Source organism: Lampetra planeri, chromosome 35 (assembly GCF_965212315.1).
Source record: "Lampetra planeri chromosome 35, kcLamPlan1.2.h2, whole genome shotgun sequence".
NCBI classification, from domain to species: domain Eukaryota; kingdom Metazoa; phylum Chordata; class Hyperoartia; order Petromyzontiformes; family Petromyzontidae; genus Lampetra; species Lampetra planeri.
In genome coordinates, this window is record NC_136141.1 from 2,029,745 (window position 1) to 2,051,376 (window position 21,632).

The window sequence follows — 21,632 nt, forward strand, 5'->3', positions numbered from 1 at the left end:
CTGCCAGCAACAATGTAAATACAATTGCCAATATCAATTAAGGCCTAAAAGACGGCTTTCCTCTACAACAATAAAAATACATTTGAAAGTGCTAGCATGGCAACAAGCGTCACCTTAATGAGGCAACATTGGAAAACATTTGAATGTAATCCAACAGTTGTTTACTACTTGGGTGTCAAATCATTTTATATACAAATATATCAAGTGGCCAAAACGAGGTCCGTGGTTTTCCCTTGACCGCGAGTGGATTCGTGACATCACACGTAGCTCGGGAAGCCAAGAGCTGGCTCTGATCAGACAACCTTAATAAGGTTGACAATGCTAGTGGTCATTAAAGTATGGCCACAAAACTTCACTGCCTCAACAACCAAAGCATGTTGTGTTAACACAATGGAAAGGCTCATTACAGAAATATTTTATTCAAACATAACTCAACTCCAATTACATTATTTATTGTTGAAGACGAAGTTTTAAAACACTGCTTTGAACGCCATCCCGATAACCTTTGACCTCACCCAGACCACTGCATAACGAAGGCGCATCCTTGCTTGGCCCAATCACTCGGCCTCACGGGGGAATGGGCGAGGGAGGAGAGTGGATGGGGATTGGAAAGGGGATGAACAGAGATAAATCCGGGGGGGTGGTGGGGGGGGGCTTTATCCCTGCACACCACTGTTTACGTAATGGACTGCAGGCTGTCAAGAGTGACTGGCTACAGCCTGCCCGAGGTGGTCATGAACACACGTTGCGTGCAGAAACACAAAAAAAGGGCACTTATAAATGCAAACGGTCCCCCGCCGCCCCCCCGAAGAGGCACGCTATCGTAAATTGCTGGCCTTGTGCCTGCTTGCATTGGTTTCTGCATCGGCTGGCTGGCTTTCCGAGTAGGAGTCATACATAGTAGTCACGTGTGCCGACTCGCAAGCATGGAAATTTGCTAAATCTCTCGAGTTCACTTTCTCGCTCCTACAAAGAGAAGCCTATCTCTGCCCATGGGAATAGCCAGTGATTACGCGTGATGTCATCACCCCAATGACTTAGGGTGCACATTGAACATGGATACACATTGTTATAGTACACTATAATAAAAATATGAACTTAATAAGCGCTATTTAAAATTATTTTGAAGCAGTAAATATAGTATAATTAGGTGAAAACGTGTGCATGTACTGTTTAAAGTTATTCAAACAGAAGCTCCGCCTCATTGCATCCCGCTGAGCATTATTCAAGCATTCGCCCCCTTTATATTCATATAAAAATGGCCTTTTGACATGTTTGATAATATAATTAATGGGCGCTGTGAAAAGTGCATGCTTTGTTACAAGTGCCGTTATCAGCAGTGCTTAAATTCTGGTGGGCAAAGGTACATGGCGCAGCTTCCGAGGTTACGATGTAACCCGGCACAGCGGGGCATCGACAACGCGCACTCACAAGAGGACACTGCGCAAGCGACGGCAAAGACTCGCAACGCCAGGCCGCGTCGGGTCTTTTCGGAGAATTTAAGCACCGCTGCGTAAGCCCACAGTACGCGTGCGTCTCAACACTGGCAGGCACTACAGAAAACGAATGTGTAGCATTTAAGACGTTGTCACGAGCGTTGCGAGGCCCAGGGCTCTGGGGCTCATCGTCTGTAAGTGTTGAAGGCGATGACGCTGAAGATGACGGTGACCCCGACCAGCGAGACCGTGGCGGGCGCGGTGAAGAGCTGCTTGTAGGCGATTCGCGTGTACCACACCACGACCAGCATCAGCAGGAACAGGGGCAGCATGAGCCCCCCCAAGTTCAGGCCGTCCGCGTTGGGGTCGGCGAGCGCGGCGTTGATGCGGGCGTTCCAGCCCGCGGAGGGAGGTGCCGTGGGCCGCTGCGATATGTGGCAGTGCAGCACGCAGCCGTGGTGCAGGCCGTACGAGGAGAGGGGCCGGCTGTCGTCATGCAGCAGGCGCCCCTGGTAAATCAGCCGCACCTGCTCCTCCTGTCCGGGGAACTCCACGCTGAAGTTCGCACCGCGGCACGAATGAAAACTCGTCAGAACTTTCAGTTTTTTTTTAACATCCATACACGGCGTACAGTAAAAATCGCACAACGCGTGTATTTACTTGGTAAACCCGAAACAATTTACATTTGTAATGCACCGATAATTATAACAATTGTCTCAGAGTGCAGAATTAAAGGAAGAATGGGAGGGAAAGGGAGGGATATAGATAGGAAAGGAGAGGAAGGAAGCCATGAAGGGAATTGAAAGGTACAGTTGAAGACAAGGGATAAACATAAAAGCAGGGAGAGGGGACGAGGCAGAGGTGATGTGGAGGGAGTTCCAGAGCGCAGATGCATAGCAGTTAAAAGCAAGTAGAACAAAAATACCTTTTAAAATGTCCAATGGTGTCACTAGGCCGGACTCTGACGATTCTCTCAGTTTCATTCAAAAACTTGAGCCGGATCTGGATTAGTCTGTCACCTTCGGGAGCTGCACTACTGCTGTTCACAGCCTCTTCCAGCGATTCCGCACTGCCGCCGCTCCGCTGGTCCTCGGCTCTCCTGCGCAACACCGGGGAGTGGCTGGGACTACTGCTGCTTCGCGCTTGCGATGGCAAACCATGGTCTCCTACGTGCGAGGATGATGAACCGCCTTCAACCGAGCCGCTGCCATGCGTGTCCGACTGGCTGTTAGCATCACCGGCCGCTTCCCCCGTGTTACCGCTGCCACCGGTGGCCGAAGCGTCGTGGCTTGGTTCGGGGCTCGCACCACCACCGCCGCCGTCGCCGCTGCTGCGGTTGGCTGGCTGCGGTGCGGTGTGCGGTGCGGTGTGCGGTGCGGCCTGCGGGGGCCGTCCCCGAGCGTCTGCAGGCCCCGTGCGGCCCCAGCTGTCGGCCATGCTCGTGGAGAACCAGACGACGGCGAGCGTGGCGAAGCCGAGCGCCGCGGTGCATACCACCAGCACCTCGTCCGCGATGCCCTCGACCAGCACCATAGCTGCACCTGCACGGGCGTCGGTGGAAAACAGCGTCACGTTCACCACCGCCAATACCAGAGCTGCTGTACACCTGTAGCCTTAACAGACTGTTGGAGCAAGTGCTGTCAGCGAGCACCTATGCAGGCCGACACGGTAAACAAGGGGGTGGGTGCCCAGCACTATCGGCGTCTGTCTTTGTCTCCTCAGTGGTGATGTTTACACACCACACAAGATACCCATTTGAGGCTCAGTAGATCTAGGCCCATGCCTAGTTCAGATAGTCGTCACCAGTGTTGGCCGTGAGCAGGAATCGAACTCGGGTCACCGGGTTCGTAGCGCAGTGCGCTAAACGCTATCATACCACTTGCCGCTGTTACAGCTGCACGCGAGACTAAATAATTTACATGGTATAAATTCACGTCATTCATTCACACAAAGCATCAGCCATCTTCATTTTTCAGGAGTCGGCAGGCCTGGGGTCGATTACAATTGTGACTGTGTCATTTGGCATGAAATGCAGTCACAATGTAATTGTAATTTGAGCTAGCAATGCTGCAGTAATTACTTTTACAACTACCTCAGATCTGGCAGGAGGATCTTAATCCACGAGAGTCCACTGCCATTCATTGTAGGGGCTGCTTTGTACACAGAGGAAGTGCATGCACATCAGGGAACAACACAAAAAACTACAATGGCTTCACAAACCCATTTGCTGTCCCGCCATGTTCTGGTCAACTCGTAGTACAATATTCTGGGTTAAGGATGTCTGTGGACATTAAGAAGAAGAGTTATAATGCATGAGATTGTTATACACAAGGCAATTTATAAACGCACACAATATTTCACAGATGTAAATGACAATAACTCCCGGAGCCAAACTCGGCAGAGCTCAAAAGCTGGGCGAAAAAGAGGTGGTGGGGCCTTTAAGAGTCTCTTAAAAGTCAGTGAAAATTAAATGCTGAGAATTTGCAGCGGGATGGTGTCACACACAATGACGGCTGCCCAAGGAAGAAACGATGCCTGGCAGTAACGGTTCTGGTCCTAAGTATAGAGATTGTTTAAACTCTTGACAGTCCAAACATTAGCGCTGGAATTTTGCATTAATATTTTGAATAACACGGATTCTTAAGTTAAAGAAAACATGAAACTCTCCACCCCTAAAAAAGTCTTACCAAGACAACTTTTTACCAAACCCAACACTGTGCACCAATCTCGCCTACTGCGAGTGTCCAAAGACCCAATGGAGGCTCAGAGGAGGTCTTCCCGTTACCTGTGGACAGGTGAAAGAAGTAAATGTCGCAAAGTGGATTTGCCGGCTTCCACTCCTCAAACTGCGGTGTGAAAAACGGCCGTTATCAAAGATACCAATTCACAAACCACTGATTTAATTTGAAACCAGTTTATAAAGTGTTTTTACCAAGCACCTAGTATGAGTGCTTGCATTGAAAAATATGTTTTTAAATATCTCGGTTGCAAAATGCATGGCTCGTAATTGATTTAAACAAGGAACAGACCACCTCCTACTTTACCTAGCAACCTAGCAAGGTACATTCATTGACTAGTTTCGGAAAAAAAAATGCATTGCCTATACAACACGGGGACTGGGAGCAATGGCTCTGCATGCAGCGATCTCATTGTCATTGGTAGAGAGAGTGCTCAATCAGCTTTTAGACTCCGCTCAGGACCCCAGCCAAGTTGTGGGTTGCAAGCCTTTTGCCCTCAATGTATTTAAGACCCCAGGAGGGAATTGCCTCGAACTACCTTGTCACAATCAATGCAACCCTCCAGGTGCTCTTCGTCCATCAACTAAGGTGTTTTTTTACGTACTTTCTATCAACCTCTACCCACTCGCTCGCCATCATAAAGTCATCTCGGAGAATGTTAAACACCGCTGTCGTCGATGATTGTTGATGTGTCACGTGCCAAACCACGGCCTCCATTTCTTGAGACTCACTCCCCCTGGACTATCTGCACTGTCAGGCAGAAGGCTCATCTTCAAATCAGATTTTTAAGAAAAAATACGTTGTCTTATGCCTTGATATGATCAATGTAAACATGATTTATGTTAACGCGTTCTTTTTTTTTACTGCATCCTCTCTCTGCGCTGCCTATAAACCCTCGACGACTGTAGAGTTTTGTTACTGCCTTGCCTCACACAAGCAAGGGAGAAGTACTGACATCCACTGTATGCCAAGCAAGTGATGAAAATGCCACATTCACATGGCGAAGGTCAGCCTATCCATAGAATGCTGCTCTCCATAATCAATCTCTCCTAAAACTCAATCCTTTTGTATCACCCATAATTGTCCACCTAGTAACACAAGCGCAAAACGGGTGCTCTGTTAATCCAATCTGCAAGGTTACGTCTTGTCATATTGTGTACTACTTGCCCAACTCACCGACTGCACGATGGTAACCACAGCTCTCTCAATAACCTCGCGCGATCATTACTGTGCTCCTCTGCAATGCCTGCAGATTACAACACTCCCTCCTCCTCTTCCTTGCCTCCGTCCTGTCTGCTATCGGGAAAAGGCAGTGAACATGGCTAACGCATGACGATAATTTAACCACCGCACCACATGCAAGCCAGAGAAATCTCTCAATGAGGCCCCGTCAGCATTTGGTGCGGAGACTCCACTACGTCTCGTATGTAATAATGGAGAGTACACTACGCCTCATCAGTACAGTAATGTACTACCTGTACACGTTATCGATATCAGTGGAATGTATCACACACTGAAAAATATAACACGACATACCAATACCGATGAGATTGTGCCCATGGGCTCTACAGGTGACATAGCAAAAGACCGTATAACGCTTTTAACCATGCGTTTGTCATCGGAAGCATTTAGTTAGCGATAATAATTGCCGACCCCCCCCATACTGGACATCTGTGAAAAAGAGCTTCATAGCTCATCGGATTCCTCCGATGGAGACGGAACGAGCGAATAACGCAAACACGGGCTTCACCCCATTTGGAGAGAAAAAAAGAAAACCAGTACAGATGAGATAACAAGGTATAAAAGAGAGAACGCAGAATGGTGAATCACACCTCATTAGTACCACCAACACTTGAACAGCGGAGATGTAGAATCGCTCTCACTACAAGCAGTGCCAGTGTGCCGCTGCATATCACGTTTCCCGACATCATCAATGCTGCAGGTTCACAGGGTGACCAGTTACATAACGTCCCAGATTCTACCTGCTCCGGCAATAGCCCGACGCTCAAAAGCCAATGGTGGACACTCCACATTCCCATGACCAGGCCGGTACATCCATGTGGATCAATCGCTATTCAAAGTACTGTAATCATTTACAGGGCGCTTACATTCCTCAGCAAACTCAAAGGGGGCTTTGCATCACACCTCAACTCAAGCATATCCACACGCACTGCCATAGTTTGGTCAAGGGGACCCCCAGCGGCAGGCAGCAGTTCGTGTGCGGCACGGATGTACGCAACAATGGGCTTGCCAATACAGTCGTTGTTATACGTTAAATTTCGATTTAAAGCTTTCGTGACTGCAGGGATTCATATTCTTGGTTCTTTCGGTAAATACTCTTGGGTTTTTTCGGTAAAGTCACGTAAATAACAAATATAAATAATATAAATAATAATATAAATATTTATATTATTATTTATTTTTTACCTACGTGACTTTACCGAAAAAACCTTAAGAGTATGAATCCTTGCAGTCACGAAAGCTTCAAATCTAGAATCTTTCGGTAAAGTCACGTAGAAGGGAAACAATAAAATAATACGTTCATGCGTTCGCACTAGTTCTTATGCAGCAAAGCTTCCCGGACAAACGCGTAGGAACTAAATAGTACCGTGTGTGGTGTGAACTCCGTATTCTGTCCATCCACACACGGAGCACGACAGCAGAGCGACTAACAGCGGCGCTTTAAGTTGCACCACCATCACCCGTCACGAACGCGCCTCGAAACAACAACGCAGACGCGGCGTGCGACCCGCTGGTGTGTAGGGGGGGGTGTAAGGAAACTCCACAGTAGCATGGCCAGGCCGAGTCCGTCCACTCGTGGCACCCGCGGCGTCTCAACCCTGCTCTCGACCTGCTGGTGTGTGGGGGGGGTGTAAGGAAACTCCACAGTAGCATGGCCAGGCCGAGTCCGTCCACTCGCGGCACCCGCGGCGTCTCAACCCTGCTCGCGACCCGCTGGTGTGTGGGGGGGGGGGTGTAAGGAAACTCCACAGTAGCATGGCCAGGCAGAGTCTGTCCACTCGCGGCGTCTCAACTCTGCTTGCGACCTGCTGGTGTGTGGGGGGGGGGGAGGGCGGGTGTAAGGAAACTCCACAGTAGCATGGCCAGGCCAAATCCGTCCACTCGCGGCATCGAGGCAGGAGGCGTGCGAGTGTGGCGGCGATGTCGTCGGCGTACAGTGCGGAGATAGATGCTCACCACTTTCACCTCTTGCTGCGTTCCGCCGACAGAGGTGGGAGGGGAGGGACGGGGCTGCTTCTCCGCTGGCGCGAGGCGACTGCGGGAGCCGGCAGGGGTTTCGATGAGGCGTAGAGCAACGCGCGAGATCAATGAAACGCGATGAATATTGGAGAGGAAAATTTTATCACAGCGCCTCAAGTGACGGCAGCAGCCAAACCCCCCTTCCTTCGCCACGTGACCCGCACGGAAAAGTGAAATCGATTTTTATAACGAATTACAATCGATTCGATTCTTCCTGCTACGCGTGTTAGAGCCGTCACACCGGTGGGAATCGACCGCGGCGATTTAGTCCCCGCGGTCGATTCCGCTTTAAAGTGCACGCGGCGGTAGGTGAGTTGCGTCGATTCTCAGGAATCGATTCAATGGCTTTGGGGTTTTTTTTCACTCTCGTACAGTGGTTGCTATGGGATTCAGTTTCTCATCCAAGGCGAGTCGAGTTTATTTTGTTTAACCCGGGTGAGAACTCAGGGGACCAGGATCCGTCTGATTTGCAAGAGTCACCATTTAGTCTGCTCGTAGAGAGGGAGGTCGGAGTTGGGGGTGAGGACGATGATTGTTGTTACGGCTAATCCCAATTGGGTCAATTTTGCGGTGTCATTTTTTCCATTCTAATTTTTTAAAATTTAAAAGCCTACACACGATGGCCTCCCCTTGCTAATGGCGGGAGGGAATCTTTGACGTCCACAGCGAAGCAGGCGGCTTGTAGTATTATAGTTGCGGTTATTCCGTACCGCAGTATTGACCAGGGCGGCCGCTGGTTTGAACCGCGAACCTCTGCGGCAAGTGTCTAAGTCGCCGACTCAATGTTAATGACTTTTAAAAAACAAATGTTGCTTATGTTTAACGCTTGTCAAATCTCACGTACACGGTCCAGGTGCTGTGATTGAAACTCAAATTGCGTGATAGAAAATAGTAAAAACTTGGCTTAGAGAACATACGCATGTGTGTAAATACAAGTCACTGAGGCTTGTGTCACGGCTGTCAAAGATCAGAATCACAATTTGTATTTATACAGGAGGAATCCGATGAGCTGCAAAGCTCTTTCTCACAGATGTCCAGTAGGGGGCGTCAGAAACAAAACAAAAACACGATCGGAGTGCAACGTATAGGAAAGGTAAACAAGCACTTTAAAACAATGTACACTAATAGAGCGAAACAATTTTGTTTTATCTTACCAAGCCCACTGACGAATTAAACTTATACTGGTAGGAACCCACTGGTTCCAACAGCCCACAGGGGATTATTGTGTCCGTCCGTAGTGCAGGGAGGGGCTGGGTGGGGAGGGGCTGGGTGTGGAGGGTGGGGAGGGGCTGGGTGGGGCTGGGTGGGGAGGGGCTGGTCACCCCGTGGTGTCCTTATAAAACTCAACGTTTAACCTACTCACGCCGGCTTGTGCCCGCCCTCACAGTCGGGCATATTTGCGGAATACACCACGCCGCCGTTGACCCTGGCCATTGACCGAGCAACCCAACGTTCCTACCAGCTCCCTCCGCAGGAATGTGTTTTTTCAGAAGCCACCTGGCCACAAATGATAGCTCAACAAAGTGGCTTATCGCGTGGAAATGTTTAATGGTCATTAATAATAGAATCTGAGAGTACGTCCCGCGAGAGATGGAGCTTTTAGAGGCCTTCATCCAGCAGTCGATCCATCACGGCCGATGGATTTGGCGATGAAGTCTCAACGCCATGAGATGTGTCGTGCATGTCCCGTGCGTGTGACCACCACGGCGAAACTAAATGCCACTGTTGCTTTTCACAAAGCCGTACGAAAGGAGAAGAATTTCGATTTAAAGCTTTCGTGACTGTAGGGATTCATATCATTGGTTCTTTCGGTAAAGTCACGTAGAATGGAAATAATAAAATAATAAAAAATAAAACATTATAAAATAATTCTCACGACGTTTCGGCCACAACGCAAGCAGCCGTCCTCAGGTGGAGAGCAGGTCTGTCCATTATACGTGACTTTACCGAAAGAACCAAGAAGATGAATCCCTGCAGTCACGAAAGCTTTAAATCGGGATCCAAATTGTTGGTTCTTTCGGTAAAGTCACGTAGAAGGGAAATAATACAATTATAAAAATTAAAACAATAAAATTCTCACGACGTTTCGATTGCAACACGAGCAATCATCATCAGGTGTGAAAACCACAGCGAGAAAATGTTCTTATTGTTTTATTTTCGACTATTTTATTATTTCCCTTCTACGTGACTTTACCGAAAGAACAAAGAATAAGGAGCAGAATGCCACTGTGGACGTCCGCTGTCCACGGAGAGGGCTTCGGGAGGGAGAGTTCCTGGAATTGTGCGATTCCTCCCTCGAAGGAGCGCAGACTGCCCGTGCCCAGGAGCGTGTTTTGGTGTTTATTCAGTGGGGTAGTCGGGGATGTTTAGTCCCAACGAGTCGGTGGCGTCTACTTGGTGGAGGCCGTGGTGGTGGCGGTGGTGGTGGTGGTGGCCGTGGTGGTGGTGATGGTGGTGGCCGTGGCCTTGGTGGCGGCCGTGGCGATGGTGGCGGCCGTGGCGGTGGTGGCCGTGGCGGTGGTGGTTGTGCACTGTGCAGGGCTGCGGCCACGTGACCTCGCCCGAGGCCGTCGCCACGGCAACGGCGCCACGCGCGCCCAGAGACGTCGCAGGGAGGGAGAAGCCGACTCGGTGAGACGTCAAGACGCAGACACTACTCAAGACACAGACACGTCTCAAGACACAGACACTACTCAAGACACAGACACCCAAAACACAGACACTACTCAAGACACAGATACTACTCAAGACACAGACACTACTCAAGACGCAGACACCCAAAACACAGACACTACTCAAGACACAGATACTACTCAAGACACAGACACTACTCAAGACACAGACACCCAAAACACAGACACTACTCAAGACACAGATACTACTCAAGACACAGACACTACTCAAGACGCAGACACCCAAAACACAGACACTACTCAAGACACAGATACTACTCAAGACGCAGACACTACTCAAGACACAGACACCCAAAACACAGACACTACTCAAGACACAGATACTACTCAAGACACAGACACTACTCAAGACACAGACACTACTCTAGACACAGACACCCAAAACACAGACACTACTCAAGACACAGATACTACTCAAGACACAGACACTACTCAAGACACAGACACCCAAGATACAGACACTACTCAAGACACAGACACTACTCAAGACACAGACACTACTCAAGACACAGACACCCAAGATACAGATACTACTCAAGACGCAGACACCCAAAACACACTCCTCAAGACGCAGACACCCAATACGTAGATACTACTCAAGACACAGACACTCAAGACGCAGACACTACTCAAGACACAGACACCCAAGACACAGAGACTCGTAGGGACACACACACACAGAGACACGAAGAATGAGACAGACATAGACCCCTTGAGACACACAGAGTCGTGAGACCCGGAGACTCGCACAGAGGCATAGAGACGTAATCAGAGACATAGATACTAAGACGTAGAGACACACAGATACTCACAGACACATATCCGCCGTATAGGCTTAACAGACTGTAGGGGCAAGTGCTGTTAGCGTGCACCTATGAAGGCCGGAACGGTACACGAGGGGGTGGGTGGCCAGCACCACGCCCGACCGCCTTTGTCTCCCTAGTGGCGATGTTTACACACCGCACCAGGTACTCATTTAAGGCCGAGTCGACCTAGGGGAGGCCCAGGACCGGTTCAGATAATCGTCACTGGTGTTAGCCGTGAGCGGGAATTGAACCCGGGTCGCCAGGTTCATAGCGCAGCGCGCTAATCGCTACACTACACACGGACACATACACACTCACAGACATACATACACACTCACAGACTCAAACCCACATAGCCCCTAGACATCACCACGCCTGCCTGTCCCGCCGGCCCAGGTGATGGGGCTGAGTGCACTCCGTTGTGCCCGATTCGGGATCTCATCCACACTGCCCCATTGCCTCTCAACACACAAAGGGTCCCTGGGTGGTACAAGCGTGAAGGTTGTCGCGGTTTTTGGTTCTGCTCTCGGTTGTTGTTGTGTGTTTTTTTTATTTTGAGTACCACTGCGTAATAATGTTGATGTTCAGCGTGGTGCCCGACGACATTTAGGAGCCTCTTGTAGAGGGGGTTGATTCATTGAGTTTCTGTAAGATGCTCCCAGTGTGTGGAGCGAGAGTCGGACATCATCACATGCGTGGTGCTTCAGGTTCTGTGAGACGTGGCCACCTTCGCGTCTTTGAGACTGTGTGTGTGTGTGTTGGGAAGAGACAAACATTTGTCAACTTTGTCATTTCGGGATTCAAATTTGCTAAATTGGCCCGCGAGACTGACACACAAATTGCCAGCTTCTGTGCATGAATGCACAGGAGGTTGTTAGCATCCACTTCACAATAGATGACAATCATAAAAGTGTTATGGTCGTCATACTATATGATTCATATTGACATTTTAATTAGCATCGCATAAACTAAAACTAACACATGCTTATGCGTTTTAAAGGTGTTTGCACTTTAGGACCTGTTGCTGTTATGATATTTGTTTTTCATGAAGTTAATTTCCGAGTTTTAATTTGTAGCACCCCATAACCTTTTGCTGTCGTGATGTTCGCGGTTGCGATGTTCGTAACTTTACTTTTCAATTCACAGCATGATAACTGGTTGCTCCTGCTATCTTTAATCGTGCGTTTTAATTGTTTCGTGACTGAAGGAATTCATATTCTTGGGTCTTTCGGTAAAGTCACGAAGATAGGTTCAAAGAAAATAAGACGACCGCTTGTGTTGCGATCGAAACGTCGTAGTTTTCTGTAATTTTTGATGATTTTCTTTGAACCTATCTACGTGACTTTACCGAAAGACCCAATAATATGCAGTTTTATGTTAATGATATTTTTTTCACCCAGGTCTCCTTCAAAAAAGAAGCTTCTGGTCTCATTTTATAGCTCTTACCTGGTGATAAAGGTATTATTTGATAGTAACTTCACACCACTCTAAAACACTCTTTAAGTGTAATGCACTCTGTCAGCATTAAGCACAGAAACGTGCGTGAAGAATAACAAGTATTAATACAGTAATTCGCCCATCGTATTGGTACCTGTACATTGATTTTTTTTTACGTGAGATTACATTGGTGGGGAGAGCGAATGAATACTGTTTATAGCTCTGAACACAATGACTGTGGCCAATAGTAAGAACAAGCTCACGCTTATATACGTGTGAATACATAAAAGTCATTGTCTGGGGGCTCCCAAAGCTCTTGTCAGTGAATGTGCATTTGACCAAACTCACCATGCTGGTGAGTGCTGGTTGGTCAGAGGGAGACACCCAGGCCCTGTTCAGATATCGCTCGCCACTGATGTTAGCCAGAGCCATCAATTGAGATCAGGTCACTGCGTTCAGATCGCACTGCGATAACCACCACTTCTCCCCAATAAAAACCTGTAACTGTGATCATAAAACTCATTTTTTGCCTGGAAGAACAGTGGTTAGCAGACCCACGATATGAACCCGGTGACCTGATTTTCATCCGGGCCACATGAACAGGTCCTGGATTACCCACCCTTTACCAACCCACACTGAGCAGTGTGGTGAAGTATTGCCGAACAACCCCCAAGACGCTGGGCATGGCATGGAGTGGCCTCCAGCAGTGGTTTGACAAAGGGCTGTCCACTGTCAACCACAATTTGATGACATTAAGTTACCTTTGAAACGATTGCGGTTCCCCTCGTGCATGAGTGCAGCATGGCTCGGCGACGGCTCGAGGAGGCGGTGAACACAGCGAGGGAGCTCAATGAACAGCTTGAGCTGATGAAGCCGGAGCAGAGCTTGCAGCATCCCCAGCATGTGCTCCTGCCCCGGGACAGCTATGGCATCTACAGCCTGCAGTTCTCCCCCAGCGTGCGCAAGCTGGCCGTCGGCTTTGGCAATGGGGCTGTGCAGGTAACCTGCTCCCCGAGCATAATGTCAGACCTGATCAATCCACCGCTGAATGTGAGGTATCCCCCAAGCTGTCACCGTCTCTCGCAATCCCGCAATTGAATTAATTCAAGCAAATGATCCCAACATGAATTTCCTGTGAAGCCTTCCCCCATAAAAGCTATACTTTCAGGGATGTGCATGCTCTGTAAATATTTACTGCGGTTGAAGACATTTGAATGACAGTCTCTGCACCATTGTTACTTGATTGGGGTTCGTCATCACCCTCCATGTAGAACACATTTACATCTAACACATCACTGTCATTCTTCGCAATGGTGTTTTTATTCTTTAGGTACTGAGGGTTCCGGAAGGAACCCCACAGGCAGACCTGTGCCTTGGCCATCCAAAGCGACAGGCAGTCACCTGCATGGCCTTCCACCCCAAGAACATGGACCTCTTGGTGGCCGCGTCTGCTGACGGCAGCGTCAACGTTTACAATAGCGAGACTAGCGAGTGTATCCTGTCGTTCACTGGTAAGCAGCGGCTTCACGCAGGCACCTTATATGGTTGTGTCCACCTGTATGAGAAGTAAAATTAGACATTAATATGTTACAATTAAAATTAGAATAGAAACAGTGATTAATTTCCATACAGTACCTCTGTCAATCAACTGCTGAATGAAGGCACCTGTTCCCCCATGCCATGTTGATTTGGGGTTATTTGACCATAGTGGTCAGTGCGGGTTGGTGAAAGGGAGATAGGACCTACAACCCGTTCTGATATCATCACACGTCAGTGATATTTGCTGTGGTTGGGAATAAAACTCAGGTTTCTGGGTTCATAGCATAACGGGCTAACCACTATGTATTAGTTGGAACACATTCATGCACTTAATTTATGTTCAAAAGCACTAATTTGCGTCTCATGAGTAGATTGGATAGGTTGATATATAATGAGAGTGGTAATCGGGTGGTGTGACTTAAGCTTTATCAGTCCCATCAAATTTAAGTCAGCTTTCAACTTTGTGGTATGATATGGACTATGTTGGCTGCTATACATGAAACATCGTGTAACAAGTACAGCTCAGTTTTGTTCCAGAAGCAGTGCCCATATACTGACGTTTACATTGTGCTAGAATATCACATCAGTCACCTGTTCATCGCTGAAGGTCTTCTTTCACAGCGTGCAGCTGTATGTGAAGGTTATCAATGAGGGTGAACACAATCGCGGCTCCCATTGAGCAGATGGCCCAGTTACGTTTTGGAGGGCTTGTTGGTTTTTGGTGAAAAGATTGAGTTATATTTCAGCAAGTAATGTTCACATTTTTTAAAATATATATGCAGTACATATACTGTCAATTTGACCAATGGGGTCCCAGTATTTAATTTTGAGCAGGCTTTTTGTCTAACTTTGGATTGCTGTTTTTAGAGTGTGGCAGTCTTTATGAACTGTTAGTAGTGCTGCGCCCAGCTAAATAGTTCGGAGACAGCAAATTTTTTCAAAGACCACTCATTTCTGAAACAAAAATGATTGCATTTTAAACTCAGATTTCATAATACATTAATGTAAAATTAAATATACATCAGTAAATATGATTTATTTACTCACAATTTTACATGCATGAAAAATCGCAAACATGGTCAATGATAAAATTGCTGTCAAAAAATTTCAGGCATTCCAGTTTTCAGTTCAGTTTATTTTATTTAACCATGATAGAACCCAAGCGACTAAGATAGTCTCATTTGGAATAGTGACCTGGGGATTGGGGGGGTAACAATAATCACTTGCCCCCCTCCAATTTCATTTTGCCACCCTAACCTCCCTCCCCCACCCCTCTTAGAACCCCCTTTGACTTCAGTAATACTTCATTTTGCATATCTCTGTGTGGGACTTCACAGAATTCATGATGAACCCATTACACGTTGGGCCATTATCCTCACTGTTAATGATTTAACTTTGCAGCGTTCTGTTCCTCCTTCTATAGGACATGATGCCACTTTGTGAAGCGTGATCTATGTTAGGCTGCGCTGACCACGTGCTCTTTCTGCAGAGGAAGGAAATGAAATCAATGGACTTGATTTCTGTCTGGATGGAAGCGTTTACGCCACGTGCGGGAAGGATAAGAACATCCGCGTCTACGACAGTCAAACAAATCAGGTAATGTTGCAGTGGCCAGTACTACAAGAAACAAGAAAACAAAACGAGAGGCATCCTTGAACAATATGAAACACCAATGCAAAATGTGTGAATGTTGAATTTAAAAAAATCCCCTTTTCCAAATGCGAGTTTGTGTTTTTTGAGATAGCATCACCTGACTTGCACAGAACAGCTGAGCAACCACAGCCTGTGCAAATAAAAAAGAAAAAATACAGTGTTGATAAAATATGAGCGGGTACACCGGTGAATATTTGGGCAAGGCAAATAGAGTGGAGATTGCGTGCCATTCATGATTCATTGCAGCGATCAGTAGTAGCGAGATGGTGCCAAATACACCACTGTGATCATTGTTAAATAACAAGAGCTAACCTATTCAATTGTTTCTTGCTGTGATTGTCCCACCTGATGACGGACGCTTGTGTTGCGCCCGAAACATCATGATTTAATTTATTTTATTTTATACCTACGTGACTTTACCGAAAGAACCAAAGAGTATGGATCCCTGCAGTCACGAAAACTTAAAATCTAGATTAAAAACAAACCTTACACATTCATCTTCATACTTGACGTTTGTATATGTTTCTGATCTCTCATTTCTCTGGCTAGATGGTCCATATGTACGAAGCACCCGACATTTCCTGTGAAGACATCAGCCTGACCAGTGGGCATTCCCGTCGGATATTTGCACTCAAGTTTCATCCTGAAGAATTGCACTACTTCGTCACAGGAGGATGGGACAACTCTCTGAAGGTTAGTGCTCTCAGTTTGGAATGTAGTCTCTGATCAAATGAATGAGCCTCATGTTTAAGCCTACATCTACATACATCGTTCTCTTGGTACGGTAATAATAAAATAATCGTGACTGCTGGATGAAGGCCTCCCCACACCTTTTGGCCATGGGTGTTGTTTGATTATACATCAGCACATTGGTCAGTGTGGATTGGAGAATGGGGCTGGCACATGACCGGTTAAGATATAACTTTCCACTGCGACAAGAGGGAATTAAGGTAACACAAAAGAGTTTTCAAAGGGTGTAATGAGTAAAAGAAATGTGAGGTTTTTGATCTGAAATCTTACTGAAATAGTAAGATTCGTAGTACACATTGTTTAACTGCAATTTCACGTAGAACAATGTTATGGCAACAAAGAAAACTTCACGCAACGAAACCTTAAAAGTAACTGTTTTCATAATTAACTTTTACCGAGTGGAATATTACTCTCTTCAAACTTACACAGAGCAGTAAGCACTCACATTCCTTTCTCAGATCTGGGACAAGAGGATACCAAGCTGTGCTCGGAAGCTTATCATCGGTCCACACATATGTGGCCCAGGCATCGACATCAAAGTAAGTTTTTACAGATCGTTATTTTTACATGGGACCTTTTTGCCAGTATCATTGTATGACAAATAAGAATAGATTTTACCCTTTCTGGCAATAAAACAGGTGCTAAGATCTTCTTGGTTCTTTCGGTAAAGTCACGTAGAATGGAAATAATAAAATAATAAAATAAAACATTAAATCATTCTCACGACGTTTCGGCCACAACGCAAGCAGCCGTCCTCAGGTGGAGAACAGGTCTGTCGAGGAGACAGACTTGTTCTCCACCTGATGAATCCCTGCAGTCACGAAAGCTTTAAATCGAAAGGTGTTAAGATGTTAAATCATCAAATAGGTACCTTTTGCAAGGAATTAAGTCTGCATTTGCCACACGTGTTTGTGGTGAACATGGAAACAAACATGCTCTGATAATGTATACATTGTCTTTGAAACTGATTGGCCTACACCAGAGACAGCCTTCTTTATGGCCTAGTCTCACCAGTGTCATATATCAGAAATAGCTGCTCACCCCGAGCTATAAATGCCCTGAAATGTGAATTGGCTTTTGTATTGTTCGCCTTTTGACGTTCTCTGGTATGACACTGGTGTTTGTTTGCATGTTCACCACAAGTACATGTGGTTAATGCAGACCTCATTCATTGCAAATGGTATCTATTCGGTGTTTGAACATTGTAACAGAAAGGGTAAAACATATTCTTATTTTTCATATAATACAATACATTTGAAATGCCCCATTTCACTCGTGTTTTAAAATAATAAGTCACAAGTACACGTGAGAAGACATTATTCTCTATTACTGTACCACAATAATGCAGTTTGTAAAAAGTAACAAGTCAGAGACAGTAAACCATAACATGTTTGCCTAACATTTGCCAGGGCAACAAGGTTTTGACTGCGTCATGGGTGGCCCAGAACTCGCTGCAGCTGTGGGACTTTGGCAGCTGCAAGCAGGAGAAGCAGATCCCCATCCCGAGCGAGCCGCAGCAGGGCGAGTTCTTGTACGCCGCCCAGTTCTGCAGCCGCGACGTTGTCATCGCTGGTGGCAGTGGCACGAACACTGCTCATGTCATCAACTACAAGACTGACCAGGTGAAACAAACCACAGTGAATCCTTTCCCGTTCCGATGACGTACGGAACTGGAAGAACAAACTAATAAAATATCTTTATGGTTCCGAGGCTCCCACAAGGCCATGCGGGAGGGCATGTGGTACAGTTTGGTGCCAGCTATCATAGAGTGCGGTCATGTCTCTACGGTTCTCTGCGGTGAGTACAATGCCTTTAAAAACAACGGCCCCTACGCCTCTCTAAATAAAATGAATGCTGAACCGTTTGCGCGTTCCGAGATTCAGCGGTGTTTGGGACCCACCCTACAACTTGCAGAACCGCAAAGGGTTAATGTCTTTGCAAGTGGCGCTTAAACCAAGGATCGCATTACTGCATATGGTGGTGTAGTGTACTGTAAGGTTTATGGATATGCAGCCACATCGTATTTTTGCTCTATTTGAGTGATAAAATGTCAGCACGTAACAATCGATTACGATGCATGTTTGTGGTCTCGGTATGTGCCTTGAATCGTGCATGAAAGATTCGATTATTCATGATGTTTGCAAATAATATGCAAAAGTCACAAACATTCCTTTTTTTCCGCCTTGGTGTTTTGTATTTTTAGTTTGCATTGAAAAGTGCTTGATATGCTATTTTGAAGTGCTAAATATATGCAAGTCCTTAAACCTGTATATCCCACCGTAAGAGAGGTAGATTTACAAACATTGACAACAGGATTCTATGCATTTAAAATCAACCAAATCATTACATGGTATTAGTCATCCAGTTTTATCACGTGCTATTTGTGAATCATCACAATATATAAGAGAGTTTCGTTGTTTGGGTGTTTACATCACCATTTAACTTGGAGGACCCAATCTCTGCATTTAATCTAAGTTGGTGCCTCAGGTGGCTCAAGTGTTGCAGTTCAGGTTGAAAACTTTCACAGCCTGTACGTAATTCTGACCGGCCCACCTGCCTTGCTGTGCTGTGTGTCGATGGCTCTGTGTGTGTGTGTGACAGGTGCTGGGCAATGTGCCAATAGGAAAGGCTGTGCAGGTACTGGACACTGCTCTCGGGGGGAAACACATTGCTGTTGCTGGAGTTGGTGGCAATCTTCATCTGACATCCTTAGTTTGACTTTGTAACTTTGTATGTATGTTGAACGTCTTTCGCACCCTACGTAGCCAACCGTGCTAATCGGAGGTGCGACACCTTAGAAAGCAACCTACTGCCTTGCTTCGTCCGGAGACGCACGCGGGTGGCAATTATAATAGATCAATTAAACCGAGTCAAAAAACGCGAATGTTCTATACTGCCCCACAAACTAACAAAAGATTACATTATGCCGAACCTCTCGACTGATATTTTAATTTTGTAAGATCAAAAACATTTTGAAATTGTAAGCCCCTTTGCAATGGGTAATTCATTGCCCAGATGCGATATGTAATCAATGTTAAGTGCCACTATCGTGCACATTGTTTTTCTCATTGATGATTGTAATGTACATGTACACACGTGCATTTCTCTGTGCAGACGCGCTGTGCTGCTCATCTCAAAGTAGTCTGATACGGCTGGGTGGCTAGATTTATTCAAATGACTGATTCTGAGATAATTCAGTAATTCAATGTCACATGAAGAAATAACATTTCCGTTTTTTCTCTGAGGCCAGCAGTTGCCCTCACACATGTACTCGTGTTGTACATTATAACACAAATTAAATTTGACGACACATTCATATCACCAAAGGAGAGAATGGACACGAGAGGATATGCAGCACAGAGACAGCAATGAAATCAGCTTGTGTGCAGGAGCTAGATAGATCGTTACATCACAATACCATGAGAATCATAATATGAATTTATACTGCAGGAATCCGATGAGCTATAAAGCTCTTTTTCACAGATGTCCAGTAGGGGCGAGTCAGAACATTACAAAAACAAACAATACAAAAATACGATAAGAGTGCAAAGTATAGGAAAGGTGGTGACGACTTTGGGAGGCCTTCATCCAGCAGTGAATAGATAATGGCTCATAATGATTCATATCTAAATGTGGCTTTGCTGACGAGGGCCATGTGGAAGGATGTGGACATTTCTAGGCATCACAGCCCTTGTACAACTTACAAATTCTAACTCGTACACAGTAATTGCTAATCTAATGGCCACTTGCAGTGTTTGTTACAAAAATTGATGCCATGACAAGGAGTGAAAATATGATTTAGATGGGGTTTTTTTTCTCCTTGGGGCTTGCACTTAATTTTGGTAAGAATTTGGATGGAGGACAATAATGTATTGTTTTAGCTTTGTTTGGTCTTAGTACAATTGTGTTGCTATGCGTCTATGTCATTTGTTTGATGCATTGATGTTAAGTTTGCTGTTCAATATGTATACTGCACTTGGATATTTTGATAGCAACGTCATGTAAATCTAGCTTGCAAATACAGTTTGTATTTAAATAATCGAACTAAATCCGTGCTAAACAATATAAAAGAAATATAACTACAGTAGTCTGTAAGCCGTTGTATTGTTTACTGTTAAGTCACATTTGTTTATTGTCTTAAATGAAATGATTGTCTTTTTTATTAATAAAGTAATACTGTGAGGATTCTCCTGTAATGATAGAGTCGTCACTCTGTGCGCAGAGCTCTTGTTTTCTATTTCACAGTCAAGTCTAGTGTATCCTCTTTGTTTTTTTTGGTAAAGTGCTTTCGCTAAGTTGTCCCCACCTGAAGAAGGACGCTTGCGTTGCGCCCGAAACGTCGTGATTTAATTTATTTGAATTTTTCGCCTACGTGACTTTACCAAAAAAACCAAAGAGTATGCATCGTGGCAGTCACGAAAACTTAAAATCTAGAAAGTCAAGTGTATCCCTGCTTAAGCAAGCACGGACGTGGAGCTCATGTCTGTTGGCGATCCTGAGCCAGTGGTATTAATTCCACATTCTCATGGCATGATTTGATAGATCCCGTTCAAATATCAAAACTCAGCACAATAGCTTACAGCACTTCCCTAAAGAGGGAACATACATCTATCAAAATCAGGGCAATGGTCCCTTATCACAGAGAGACAAAGAGGTCGGAGATTGAGTGAATCATAGTTGGAGACTACATTTATAAATTAAATGTTACGATTTTTTCTAAATTGATGAATATCTAGTAAAGCTGGCATATGAACATTTACCCATTAGTGTATATTTACTGACAGACAAACCCTTAAAAAGTCAATAATGTCAGCAGAAACGAATTAGTTTTTTGTAAAATGATCATAATATGCTGACACATTGCACATAGTAGCAGGGGGAAAGACATATGCTTATCCACTCAACAGCCTTTATTTAGCTATTGCTATATATGTTTTAAATAATAGAAAATAAACTTTTAGTGTAATTTACTGGTCACGAAATTTTTTTAAAGGGTAAAGCTGCAGTGCCTCTTTGAAGTGGGTAATAATTTCAGTGTGTTGAGATAGAACAAAAATCTTGGTTTTATTTTACTTGGATGGTATAAAATCAGTTGCTCTGAAACATGTTTTTGCATATTAAAATAACTTGTGAATGCATACAAACTGAAACATGTCTGGGTAAAATGACAAAATAGTATGTTATTATATTCTTGGTTCTTTCGGTAAAGTCACGTAGAAGGGAAATAATAAAATAATAAAAATAAAACAATATTAAATTCTCACGACGTTTCGGCCACAACGCAAGCAGCCGTCCTCAGGTGAAGAAACAGCTGTCGGA

At 45.6% G+C, this 21,632-nt stretch overlaps 2 protein-coding genes across 2 annotated transcripts; one reads left to right on the top strand and one right to left on the bottom strand.

Moving 5' to 3' along the window:
• Positions 1–395: 395 nt before the first annotated feature.
• On the bottom strand, positions 396–7,598 carry TMUB2 (transmembrane and ubiquitin like domain containing 2). The gene is made up of 3 exons (XM_078610884.1): positions 7,373–7,598; positions 2,362–2,977; positions 396–1,991 (listed from the first exon to the last, which is right to left on the bottom strand). The coding sequence occupies exons 2-3, from the start codon at positions 2,967–2,969 to the stop codon at positions 1,622–1,624; spliced, it is 978 nt and encodes a 325-aa protein (XP_078467010.1). The 5' UTR covers positions 2,970–2,977; positions 7,373–7,598; the 3' UTR covers positions 396–1,621.
• Positions 7,599–12,127: 4,529 nt separating this feature from the next.
• LOC144730245 (uncharacterized) lies at positions 12,128–20,501 on the top strand. Its single transcript, XM_078610886.1, has 8 exons — positions 12,128–12,392; positions 13,172–13,370; positions 13,702–13,882; positions 15,400–15,506; positions 16,113–16,256; positions 16,772–16,852; positions 17,723–17,935; positions 18,915–20,501. The coding sequence occupies exons 2-8, from the start codon at positions 13,173–13,175 to the stop codon at positions 19,029–19,031; spliced, it is 1,041 nt and encodes a 346-aa protein (XP_078467012.1). The 5' UTR covers positions 12,128–12,392; position 13,172; the 3' UTR covers positions 19,032–20,501.
• Positions 20,502–21,632: the final 1,131 nt, after the last annotated feature.